Source organism: Bos javanicus, chromosome 2, assembly GCF_032452875.1.
Source record: "Bos javanicus breed banteng chromosome 2, ARS-OSU_banteng_1.0, whole genome shotgun sequence".
Taxonomy (NCBI): Eukaryota; Metazoa; Chordata; class Mammalia; order Artiodactyla; family Bovidae; genus Bos; species Bos javanicus.
Genome location: NC_083869.1, coordinates 4532526 through 4546569, shown reverse-complemented (window position 1 = coordinate 4546569; position 14044 = coordinate 4532526). Strand labels below are relative to the sequence as shown.

At 42.2% G+C, this 14044-nt stretch overlaps 1 protein-coding gene across 11 annotated transcripts in view; it reads right to left on the bottom strand.

Annotated features, from left to right (window-relative positions):
- SAP130 (Sin3A associated protein 130) overlaps positions 1 to 14044 on the bottom strand; it is a 77855-nt gene that overhangs the window by 14386 nt on the left and 49425 nt on the right. For all 11 annotated transcript variants that reach the window (XM_061431837.1, XM_061431886.1, XM_061431854.1 and 8 more), the window contains one exon: positions 5938 to 6296. In XM_061431837.1, the coding sequence (XP_061287821.1) occupies positions 5938 to 6296 (359 nt within the window). The remainder of the gene's footprint in view (positions 1 to 5937; positions 6297 to 14044) is intronic.

Sequence of the window (14044 nt, the reverse complement as noted above, 5' to 3'; positions counted from 1 at the left end):
ATAGCTAGAGTTCCAGCAGCTATCTTGAGTCAAGAGCATTAGGGTCAAATTCTAGGGGTGGTAGAAGGCTGGATCCCTAAAGATTTTATGGAATCCACATAACATGGCTGGACTGTCTGCCCCAGGATTCACTTCAAGAGAAACAATAAAAACTTACATGTTCAAGCCACTATTTTTCAAGTCTCTCAACAGTAATTTCTAGGAGATAACCCATCACCTCATATAGGCTTCAATAATAATCTGGGTAAGCGGACAGTATTGCCCCTCAACTTAATGATGGGAAATGTGGCACACACCGCACAGAGAGTGATGGAGAGCTGGGTGGTGAGAGAGGTGGTCTGGCTTCAGAGCACAGCCAGTCCAGTGCCTCCAGACAAAGAGCATGCTAAGCACAAAGCCAACAGCGTTTGTTTGGGCTTGTATGGGTCATATATCTGGTGACTTGCAATTCATGATAAAAGCTCACCTCAACTCTTCTACTGTATCCTTGGTCCGTCCTTTCCTTCTACCATTCCTCAGCCATCCATTCCCAACAGTCACAGCCTCAACTCTGTCATCTAATCTCAATCTCTAACATCTGACTTTCCAGTCAAAAGCAACTCTCTTTCCAGGTCATTTCTCTTAGCAACTCACCTCCAACAATTCTTATACACCATTAAGAACTATTTTCCATTAACCATAGTAGTTTTTTTGCTGTCATTCATCCCTCTAATATCTTCTCTTTCTGATCATCGGGTTTTAGCTCTCCTATCAATTTTATTTATTCACTTACTGTCCCTTCTCATGCTATACTGCACTCACTGAACAAAAAGCACAGCAGGTTAAACCCAACTCTCCAACTAAGTCTACACCTATGCAGCTGAGGGCAGCCAGAGGAAAACACACAGCAATGCAAACAGGCCTCCTGACAGCAGGCCGGCACTGCTGCTGGAAGATCCTCCCGCATCTGCCAAGTCCATTTGCCCTCCACACTTCCCATACTGCCCTTTCCCTCAGCTAATGCCTATGCTTTCTATTTGACAGAAAAACACAGAAATCATCAGAAGGAAACGTCCATAAATTCCCACCACATATACCCACTCACTTGCACGGTGACCAGGCACTTCCTTTCTCTCTGTGCTTTCAGGAAAGGCAGATTCCTTCACTTTCAAGGTAGGTCCCACCCACTCTCATCTCCTCAGACATCGCCGCAAGAATTCATCTTTTTCCTGCATCATCAGTTCTTTCCTCTTTATTGGCTCATTCCAATTAACATACAAAACTCATTTGTCCTGTCTTAAAAATAACTTTGGGGCTTCCCTGGTGGCCCAGTGGTTAAGAATCCACCTGCCAATGCAGGGGACATGAATTCAATCCCTGGTCTGGGAAAATCCCACCTGCCACAACTACTGAAGCATACACGCTTAAAGCCTGTGCTCCACAAGAGAAACCACCACAGTGAGAAGTCTGGGCACCATAATGAAGAACAGCAACCAGAGAAAGCCCACGTGCAGCAACGAAGACCCAGTGTAGCCAAAAAGAAAACTTGGCATCATTTCCCTTCAGTTATTGGCCTTCCTTTTTCTGGTGCTTTATAACAAGTCCCTCAAGTGCTGTTTATACTCAATGTCTCTCACAGTTATCTCCCAGCTTTCTCCTGAACCCACACCCCACCATGCTGTGGCCCAATATGATTACATGGCAAATGCTCTTCTCAAGATCTGCATGACCTTCATGTTGTTATACCCAATGGTCGCTGCTCAGTGCTTACCTTACTCTATCTCTCAGCAGCTGTAACCCTTGTCCTGGCTTTCCAGGACATCACACACTCCACGTTTTATTCCTATCACTCCAGCCTGTCCATTTAGTCTTCTTTGCTGGTTTTGGACTCCTCCCTTCTGAAAATGGTGCAGTGCCCCAGGGCTCAATTTACAACTACTTCTGTTTCTTATCAGCACTCATTCCTCAGATGATTCTATCCATTACCCAGCCAGGCTCATGGCTTTAAACATAATTCATACATATAATGGCAACTCCCCAATTTACACCGGCAACTTAATTTTCTTCTAAAAGCTAGGCTTACAGATCAGACTACTTGATGTCCACTTGAAAGTCTAACTCAAACTCACCAGAGCAAAAACTAACTTCTAATCTCTCCCTACACAATGGAGTCCCCCTGCTGTACTGAAAATGAGGGTTTCCAGTTTTGTGTTTGTACTCGGTCTCTCCGTCATGTCTGACTCTTTTGAGACTCCACGGACCGCAGCCTGCCAGGCTCCTTTGACCATGGAATTTTCCACACAAAAATACTGGAGTGGGGTGCCATTTCCTACTCCAGGGGATCTTCCTGACCCAGGGATCGAACCTGTGTCTCTTGCGCTTCCTGCAGTGGCATGTGGATTCTTCACCACTGTGCCATCTGGGAAGTCCTATGCTTCTAGTTACTAAGATCAAATCTTTAGTTTCCTCTGATGCTGTTTCTCATGCACAATATCCCTCTTTAAAGAAATCCTCTCAGTTCTTCAATAAAATATCTATACTCTCACCACGTCACCACTGGTACTGCTACTTCCTTGGCTGAAACCTTCAGTGGTCCCTGCTGTTAAAGCAGTAGCCTCTAAACACATCTCCCTAATTCTAATCTTGTTCCCAGTCTTTTTTTCTACAGAGTAACCAGAGTGGTCTATTAAAAACAGAACTGAACTCAAGTTCCTCCTCTCCTCAGAACCCTCTCATAGCTCCCAGCTCCCTCAGCAAAGTTAAAGTCCTTCCAGAGGCTCCTAAGCTCTCACAGTCCTGACCCGTATCTCTGGCCTTCTCTCTCCCACTGCCCTCGCTTACTCAGCTCCATCTGTCAATGCCTCTGTGCTATGTGTTGAGCACAAGAGGCACATTACTATCTTAGGCTTTTACATTTACTGCTTTCTTAGTCTGAAATGCTTTTTTTCCAAATACTCTCATGGCCAGCACTTCATCTCTTCAATGTCTCTACTCAAAGATCATTTCTTCAGTAAAGCTTTCCCTTTAAAACTCTTTAAAAAAATCACACCTCCAGCCCTAACTTTCCCTTACATTTTGTCCTTTATTTTACTTTTTACCACAATAAACTGTGGAAAATTCTGAAAGAGATGAGAATACCAGACCACCTGATCTGCCTCTTGAGAAACCTGTATACAGGTCAGAAGCAATAGTTAGAACTGGACGTGGAACAACAGACTGGTTCCAAATAGGAAAAGGAGTACGTCAAGGCTGTATATTGTCACCCTGCTTATTTAACTTATATGCAGAGTACATCATGAGAAATGCTGGGCTGGAAGAAGCACAAGCTGGAATCAAGATTGCCGGGAGAAATATCAATAACCCTAGATATGTAGATGACATCACCCTTATGGCAGAAAATGAAGAACTAAAGAGCCTCTTGGTAAAAGTGAAAGAAGAGAGTGAAAAAGTTGGCTTAAAGCTCAACATTCAGAAAACGAAGATCATGGCATCTGGTCCCATCACTTCATGGCAGATAGACGGGGAAACAGTGCAAACAGTTGCTGACTTTATTTTTCTGGGCTCCAAAATAACTGCAGATAGTGATTGCAGCCATGAAATTAAAAGATGCTTGCTCCTTGGAAGCAAAGTTATGACCAACCTAGATAGCATATTCAAAAGCAAAGACATTACTTTGCCAACACAGGTCTGTCTAGTCAAGGCTATGGTTTTTCCAGTGGTCATGTATCGATGTGAGAGTTGGACTGTAAAGAAAGCTGAGTGCAGAAGAATTGATGCTTCTGAACTGTGGTGTTGGAGAAGACTCTTGAGAGTCCCTTGGACTGCAAGGAGATCCAACCAGTCCACACTAAAGGAGATCAGTCCTGGGTGTTCATTGGAAGGACTGATGTTGAAGCTGAGGCCACCTGATGCGGAGAGCTGATTCATTTGAAAAGACCCTGATCTGGGAAAGACTGAGGGCAGAAGGAGAAGGGGACGACAGAGAATGAGATGCTGGATGGCATCACTGACTCGATGGACAGGAGTTTGAGTAAACTCCAGGAGTTGGTGATGGACAGGGACACCTGGTTTGCTGCAGTCCGTGGGATTGCAAAGAGTTGAACATGACTGAGCGACTGAACTGAACTCTTACTAGAATGTAATCTTCAAGAAGATGGGAGATGTGCATGATCTGTACAAAGTGCTTGGTGAAAAGCCTGACAGAACCAAGGCTGGTGCTGAGCCCTACAATTTGAGGAAGAACTAGGGTCAGATTCCTAGTATGGAAAGGTAAGAGGAACTGTCTAGAAGGGTGACAGAGCAGATGAACAGCATTTCATTTCCCCTCCGGGGTGACCCATAGCATCTTTCAACAGAAGTGCTGAAGTATCATAGGGTGTTACCATAGGATGTTTCATGGCATTATAAATGAAAATAAATAAGCAAATAAATACACAGCAGATTTACAAACTGTAGGCACAGTATGACTACGCCTCTTAACTGAACGAATGTTATGGGAGGTGGGGGCCTTCATGCCGAAGTGGTAGAGGGTAATAGTAGGTAACTACAGCACAAAGTGACTTGCTTTTCACTTTGGCTTTGTCTGTATTACATAAATTTCATACACTGAATGTTACTTTTATAGTCAGGAAAAATAAGACTCCACAATAAATTATGAAAAAAACAGAAAACAGGGACTTCCCTGGTGGTCCAGTGGTTAAGAACCTGCCTTCCAATGCAGGGGACATGGGTTTGGTTCCCTTGGCAGGGAACTAAGAGTCCACATGTCACGGGGCAACTAGGCCATGTGCTTCAATGAAAGATCTGGCAGGCAACAATGAAGACCCTGAGTGCCACAACAGAGATCTCGTATGCCTAACCAAGGGTCACAGCCAAAAACCCGCCCCAAAACAACAAAGAACCCAACAAACAAACAAATGCCTGGAAAATCAAGCAAACAGAAAGCAAGCCTCTCAAGTGACCTGCCTTTCTACAAACTGGAAGTTTAGAGTTGAGAAGAAAACAAAAAGGGATAGTGGTACTTTTGAGATTTTACTAATCATAAATGTTTATCAAGAGACTAATTTTAACAATGCAAATCTTACTTTATTGCATAAACAAAGGCAAAGCATACTGGGAGGTAATCAATCATAAATTAATCAGCATTTAGCTATAATCACACTGAGAAATGGAGTATCATCTGCCTTATCAATCAACAAGGATGTCACACTCACCTAGCTCTCCAAGATAACCAGGAAGGAGAACTGTATCTGTGGTTTGGCAGCCGTCAGGCTGCAGCCACTCCCTGTGGTGAGCACTGAGGAAAAATGAAGGATCCTGGCCAGAGAGAGCTGAGATACGTATGAAAGGAACGATTTCAGTGAGCCCAGACTCTCTGATCTTCCTACACATAGAAAAGCGCTAAATTCCTTAACTTGAGATATCTGGTTTTCTTCAATTCACAAAAATATTTTCATAGTTCAGACCACCTGTCCCGTGCTGCAAACTTCTATATAACCCGACTCCTCCCCCTGCCTCCTTATAGCAGTTCTTTAAGGGTCACTTGAGATGCTGTCTCCCAGGCTAAAAGTCCTAAAAATTTCCACTGAATAAAACATAAATCTCAATTTTTAGATTATGACTATTTTTTAAGTTGACAGTATTGTGATCCTCTTTATATGGTAATACTTCCTTAATTAATATAAGAAGCTATGTTTAAAAATACTCTTGGGGAAACAATCTTTTCATTGATTTGGGTGAGGAATAAAATTAGTTACAAAAATGGCAGCAATATGGTTTTAAGTTTGGAAAAGGATGCTTTCTTCTATTTATTAAAAACTAATGAAATGGAAATTTCAAATGGGAATCTAGGAGTCAGGCTTCCAGACTGAGGGTCATACAAGAGTTTGGACTCTTGAGGAGAGTAAGAAAAGGGGAAGAAGCAATTGCCAGCAAAGAGTATCCTACAAATGAACTTACCAGAAACTGGCCTCATGATGTCCATTGGTTCCACTTCTTCTTTAACTTTTATCTCTGGTACAGGAGGGCCCAAAACAGAAGATAGACTGCCACCCACGGCTGCTGACGGTGGAGGGGCAGTGGCAATGGTAGTGATGGGTGGAGTGATGGGAACTGCTCCAGGAATGGTTGGAAGGGCGACCGCTGGTTGTGACGGGGGACTAGCTGCTGCAATCATAGTTGGAATGGCTGGTGGAGGCTGCTGAGTGGTGGGTGGGACTGCAATGGTGGGCTGATCACTATTTTGACTGGACATGGTCTCCATAGACACAGTGACTGGAGTGGCCATTGATACGTGGATTTCTGACTTGGGTTTGGCACTGAAAAATAAAAGCAAAGATGATGTAGCAAACAACAGAAAATTTACTTAACTTGGATCATCTCAGACGTGAATATTTGTCCAACACACAGTACAACTAAAACTCTATTCCTTGATTTTAGAAGTTGAACTTTAAAGTAACTTTTACAGGGAATTCAAGTTTTAGAACCATTGCCATCAAGTTTTTATAGGCAGTAATAAAATTAACTTAGAAAACAAAGAGCAGTTTAAACAAATTACTGAAAGTCACTTCACTGAAAGGCAATCAGTTTTCATCAAGGTAGTGTATTTTTCCCTCCAAGAATTTGTTACTGTGTATGTTGCCTTGGGAGCTTCAAAAATTGAGTAGATGCAAAACAATACAAATTGAGAATAACTTCCCTCCACTTTGCATACCCAGCCCTCTACCCACAGGCACCACTCTTATAACCTTCCAGTATATGTTTCATCAGAGATACTTCAGACATCTACAAATATACTGTTCAAAAATGTATTGATTTTTGTCAGCTTTATATGACAAAATTAATGTCCTTACAAATTCTTCTCAAACATTTTTTTAAGTCAAATATTTCATTTAACAGCTGTAAAAGTTTGCCTATTCATATTACTACTACTGAAAATGCAAAAGTATCAAAAGCAACACAAGATAATACACTCAAGCTCAAGGCCAAAAACAATTGGACTTGTATAGGCAAAAAATTCAATATTGACTGAGACCTCAGAAAATGAACTAAACAGGAATCAGAAATCTAAATGCAAAAATGTAAAACCATGAAACTTTCATGATCAGAGTTCTTAGACATGATACTAAAAGCATAATTCATAGAAGGAAAAAAAACAGATAAATTGGGCATCATCAAAATTCAAAAAGTCTGCTATGCTAAAGACCATTACAAAAGGTTGAAAAAACTAGGCACAGATTGAAAAAAAAAATACCAAAAAACCATCTGAGGGGTGCATTTCAGGACACTGCATTAAGTAAAATAAGCCAATCACAAAGACAAAGACAGTTGGCACTCTATATACCTGGCAGGCTCCACATCTGCGGATTCAACCAGCAGGAAATGGAAAATATCCAGGGAAAAAAAATTCCACAAAGCAAAACTTGAACTTGCTGCATACTCGCTATGACTTACGCAGCAACGACACTGTATGTATTTAAGTAATCCAGAGATGCATAGGTTACATGCAAAGACTGTGCCATTTTATATAAGGGGCTTGAGCTTCTATGGATTTTGGTATCTGCAGTGGTGTGGGTTATGGAAACAATGCCCCAGGGATATCGAGGGGTGATTGTACTGTAGGACTCCATTTATATGAGGTACCTAGAGTAGTCAAATTCATTGTAAAAGAAAGCAGAATGATTTCCAAATGTGCACTCATCTCCTGGGGGAACACCAAAATCACAAGTAGCTGCTGAACAACCACTGACAAGAGGATGTTTGCATCAAAAAAACGATACCCCGTGTCCAAGGACAAAGGAGAAGCTGCAGCGAGACGACAGGAGGGGCGCAGTCATGATAAAATCAAATCCCATACCTGCTGGGTGGGTGACCCACAGACTGGAGACCCACAATACCAAAGAAGTTCTCCCACTGCAAAGGATCTAGGCCCCACATCAGACTTCCCAACCTGGGAATTTGGCAAAGGGATGGAATCCCCAGGGAATCCGACTTTGAAGGAAAGTGGGATTTGATTACACAACTTCCATAGGACTGGTGAAAACAGAGATGCTTGTAGGGCACAAACAAAACAATGTGCGCACCAGGACCCAGGGGAAAGGAACAGTGACCCCACAGGAGACTCGAGTCAGACCTGCCTGTGAGTATCTGAGGGTCTCCTGCAGAGGCATGCATTGGCAGTGGCCTGCCGCAGGGACAGGGCACTGGCAGCAGCAGTCCTGGGAGGTATATGTTGGGGCAGATCCTTTGGAAGGTAGCCTTTAGCCTTACCATAGAGCCTGTCTGACTCCAGGACTGGCCTGCCTCAGGCCAAACAACTAACAGGAAGGGAGCACAGCCCCACCCACTAGCAGACATTGGATTAAAGATTTAATGAGCATTGTCTTGCCCATCAGAGTAAGACCTAGTTTTCAGGAAGGTTGCACAAGCCTCTTATCCTTATCCATCAGAGGGCAGACAGAAGAATCAAGTGCCACAATACCACACCCTTCAGAACAAAAACCACATCACAAAAGGCTAACAAAAATGATCACAAAGATCACAGCGTTGTCTAACCCAATGAAGCGATGAGCCATGACATCCATGCAGGGCCAACCAAGGTGGAGAGGTCATGGTGGAGAGTTCTGACAAAACATAGTCCACTGGAGAAGGCAACAGCAAACTACTTCAGTATTCTTGCTTCGAGAACCCAATGAACAGTATGTAAAGGCAAAAAGATACGACACAGGAAGATGTGTGTGTGTATATATATATATACACCCCAGGTTGGTAGGTGTCCAATATGCTACTGTGGAAGAGCGGAGAAACAGCTCCAGAGAGAATGAAGAGGCTTGGCCAAAACAGAAATGGCACTCAGTTGTGGATGTGTTTGGTGGTGAAAGTAAAGTCTGATGCTGTAAAGAACTATACTGCATAGGAACCTGGAATGTCAGGGTCATAAATCAAGGTAAACTGGACATGTCAAGCAGGAGATGGACCAGAATGGGCAAATTTAATTCAGATGACCATGATATCTATTACTGTGGGAAAGAATCCCTTAGAAGAAATGAAGTAGCCCTCATAGTCAATAAGAATCTGAAATTCAGTACTTGGGTGCAATCTCAAAAATGACAGAATGATCTTGTCTAATATCCTTGGTTATATCACTGCTGGTGCTTTAATTTTGCTTCTCATAATCATTCTTCCTTGTATTGCCAGGATTCTTCGGCAGAACATTCAGAAGCTCATGACTGAGCTGCATCTGGCTGTTTTAAAAAATAAAAAAGGGGGAAATGCCGGTGGAGCTGGCGGTGAGGAGCTCCACTCATGGCAATGGTCATGAGGAAGGAGGCTCAGCATACGCAAAGGTGGGATCAAGCCTCAGGAGTTCCCCCCTGGAAATTCTCGAGCATCTACCCCCCAAAACCAGAGTCTGCCTACTTTCTGCTTTGTGCTCTCATCTACACCTCTGACTTTATGGGGGGATGTCCCCCACTACCTCTCTCTGAGGTTAACTTACAGCTCCAGTTAATAAAGTTCCTGGGTGTGATAGTGTTTCAACCTACAAACTCCTTTGGAAGTCCTCTAGCCTGCATGAATAGGTTTTTCTGGCCACATGTGATTGTTCGGAGCCTCCCAACTGTGAGAGGCATGAGATGTTCTAAACTGTCTAAATACAGATTCCTTTGAGCAGTTAAAAGATTGATTAGAAATTGTATTGGTGAAGGGATTTTCACTTGTTGGGCCAATGTTTGCTGCTAAGTTTCCATATCCCTTACCTGCTGTGTCCCTGGCAGTGTTTTGATTTTGGTGTAAGTAGTAGCTTTAATGTTTGTGACCTTGGACCCTTGAGTTAATTCTTTTTCTTGTTATAGCCCACCACACCTTTGCCCTGTAAGAATGCAACTTTATCTAATGCTTTTGGAGGGTGGTGCTTGACTAATCACCTTTAGAGAAAAAGAAGTTTTCTGAAGAAAGGGTCTTAAAATGTTAACAGGCCTCTGGGCCAGAAGATGATGCAAAACACCTAAACTTTTGCATATGATAAGTTTGCAGGAAGAAAGCCTGGCTTACTGCATGACTCTACCCCTTCCCCCATTATCCTCTATGCATAACTTAAGGTATAAAAACTACTTTGGAAAATAAAGTGCTGGCCTTGTTCACCGAAACTTGGTCTCCCCATGTTGTTCTTTCTCTCACCTTCTGGCAGAATTATTCAGCCTCTTTTCTCCACTGAATTTCCTCACTGAGCTATCCTTATTTAACCACTCTTTATATCTTTAATTAACATTTAATAAGCTATTGTTTCCTGATCGCCGAAGCCGTCTCCCCTTCGAAACCCCTGGATCCACCGGGGCTGGACCCCGGCAGTAAACCATTCAATATCACAGTAATCCAAGTCTATGCCCCAAATACTAATGCTGAAGAAGTGAAGCTGTACAGTTCTACAAAGACCTACAAGACCTTTTAGAACTAACACCCCCCCAAAAGTCTTTTCATTGTAGGGGATTTGAATGCAAAAGGAGGTAGCCAAGAGATACCTGGAATAACAGGAGCTTGGCCTTGGAGTATAAAATGAAGCAGGGCAAAGGCTAACAGAGTTTTGCCAAGAAAAAACACTGGTCATAACAAACACCCTCTTCCGTCAACACAAGAGGTGACTACACATGGACATCACCAGATGGTCAATACTGAAATTAGACTGATAATATTCTTTGCAGTCAAAGATGGAGAAACTCTATACACTCTGCAAAAACAAGACATGGAGTTGTCTGTGGTTCCAATCATGAGCTCCTTATTGAACAATTCAGGTTTAAATTGAAGAAAGTAGGGAAAAACCACTAAACCATTCAGTTCAGTTCAGTTTCAGTTCAGTCGCTCAGTCGTGTCCGACTCCTTGTGACCCCATGAATCACAGCATGCCAGGCCTCCCTGTCCATCACTAACTCCCGGAGTTCACTCAAGACTCACGTCCATCGAGTCAATGATGCCATCCAGCCATCTCATCCTCTGTCATCCCCTTCTCCTCCTGCCCCCAATCCATCCCAGCATCAGAGTCTTTTCCAATGAGTCAACTCTTCACATGAGGTGGCCGAAGTACTGGAGTTTCAGCTTTAGCATCATTCCTTCCAAAGAAATCCCAGGGCTGATCTCCTTTAGAATGGACTGGTTGGATCTCCTTGCAGTCCAAGGGACTCTCAAGAGTCTTCTCCAACACCACAGTTCAAAAGCATCAATTCCTTGGCGTATGACCTAAATCAAATCCCTTATGATTATACAATGGAGGTGACAAAGAGATTCAAGGGATTAGACTTGACAGACAGCCTGCCTGAAGGACAGACTGCCTGAAGAACTATTGATGGAGGTTTGTAACAAGGTACATGAGGTGGCGACCAAACCATCCCAAAGAAAAAGAAGTGCAAGAAGGCAAACTGGTTGAGGTCTTATAAATAGCTGAAAATAGAAGAGAAGTGAAAGGTAAAGGGGAAAGTGAAAGATACACCCAACTGAATGCAGAGTTCCAGAGAATAGCAAAGAGAGATGAGAAAGCCTTAAGTGAACAATGCAAAGAAACAGAGGAAAACAATAGAATGGGAAAGACTAGAGATCTCTTCAAGAAAATTAGAGATAGCAAGGGAACATTTCATATAAAGATGGGCACAATAAAGGACAGAAAGGCAAGGACCTAACAGAAGCAAAGAGATTAAGAAGAGGTGGCACAAATACACAGAAGAACTATACAAAAAAGGTCTTTAATGACCTGGATAACCATGATGGTGTGATCACTCACCTAGATCTAGGCATCCTGAAGTGTGAAGTCAAGTGAGTCTTAGGAAGCATTACTATGAACAAAGCTAGTTCAGGTGATGAAATTTCAGCTGAGCTATTTTAAATCCTAAAATACCATGCTGTTAAAAAGCGTTGCACTCAATATACCAGCAGATTTGGAAAACTCAGCAGTGGTCACAGGACTGGAAAAGATCAGTTTTCATTCTAATCCCAAAGAAAGAAAATGCCAAAAATGTTCAAACCACCATACAATTGCACTCATTTCACATGCTAGCAAAGTAATACTCAAAATCCTTCAAGCTAGGCGTCAACACCACATAAATCAAGAATTTCCAGATGTACAAGCTAGATTTAGAAAAGATAGAGGAACCAGAGATCAAATTGGCAACATATGCTGGATCACAGAAAATGCAAGGGAATTCCAAAAAAAAGTACTTCTGCTTCACTGACAATGCTAAAGCCTTTGGCTGTGTGAATCACAACAAACTATGGAAAATTCTTAAAGAATACCAGACCACTACACCTGTCTCCTGAGAAACCTATTTGCAGGTCAAGAAGCAACACTTAGAAATGGACATGGAACAATGGACTGGTTCAAATTTGGGAAATGAGTACATAAAGGATGTATAATGTCACCCTGCTATTTAACTTATAGGCAGAGTACATCGTGCAAAATGCTGGGCTGGATGAATACCAAGCTGGAATCAAGATCGCTGGGAGAAATACCTCACATAGGCAGATAATATCACTCCAATGGCAGAAAGTGAAGAAGAACTAAAGACCCTCTTGATGGAGGTGAAAGAAGAGAGTGAAAGAGCTGGCTTAAAACTCAACATTCAAAACATTAAGATCATGGCATCAGGTCCCATCACTTCATGGCAAACAGAGGGGGAGAAAGTGGAAAATAGTGGCACAGTTTATTTTCCTGGGCTCCAAAATCACTGAGGACAGTGACTGCAGCCACAAAACTTAAAGACACTTGTTCTTAGAAGGACAGCTGTGACAAACCTAGACAGTATATTAAAAAGCAAAGGCATCACTTTGCCGACAAAGGTCAATATAGGCAAAGCTATGGTTTTTCCAGTAGTTATGTATGGATGTAAGAGTTGGACCATACAGAAGGCTGACACCGAAGAACCGATGCCTTCAAAATATGGTGCTGGAGAAGATTCCTGAGAGTTCCTTGGACTGCAAGGAGATCAAACCAGTGAATCCTAAAGGAAATCAACCCTGAATATTCACTGGAGGGACTGGTGCTGAAGCTGAAGCTCCAATGCTTTGGCCACCGGATGCAAAGAACTGACTCATGTGAAAAGACCCTGATGCTGGGAAAGACTGAAGGTGGGAGGAGAAGGGGATGACAGAGGATGAGATGGTTAGATGGCATCACCGACTCAATGGGACATGAATCTGAGTAAACTCTGGGAGTTGGTGATGGACAGGGAGGCCTGGAATGTTGCATTCCATGGTGTTTCAAGAAGTCAGACAAGACTTAGCTACTGAACCAACAATAGAATCATATATATTGATAATTGCCTTAGAGTAAATGGATTAAATGCACCAACCAAAAGACAAAAGACTGGTTGGATGAAAATAAAAACAAGACCCATGTGAGACCTAGGGACACTTACAGACTGAAATTAAGGAGATGGCAAAAAGTATTCCATGCAAATGGGAATCATAAGAAAGGTGGAGTAACAATATTTGTATCAGACAAACTTTAAAACAAATATTGTTATAAGAGAAAAAGAAGGACACTGCATAATGTTCAAGGGTTCAGTCCAAGAAGACAATAGAACAACTATAAATACATATGCACTCAACATATGAACACCTCAGTATGTAAGGCAAATACCAACAACTATAAAGGGATAAATCGACAGTAACACAACAATAGTGGGGTAGTTTAAAACCCCACTTTCAACAACGGACAGATTATTTGGTAGAAAATTAATAAAGAAACTCAGGCTTTAAACGACACATGAGATCAGATGGACTTAATTAATATTCATAGAGCATTCCAACCAAAAGCAGCAGATACACATTCTTCTCAAGTGCACATGGAACATTCTTCAGGACTGACCACTTGCTGGATCACAAGGTGAGCCTTGGTAAATTTATGAAAACTGAAATCATATCAAACATCTTTTCTGATCACAACTGCTATGAAATCAGAAATAAAGTACAAGAAAAGAACTATAAAAAACACAAACACATGGCAGCTAAACAACATGCTACTAAACAAGCAATGGGATCACTGAGGAAATTTAGAGAAAATAAAATAATACTTAGAGACAAA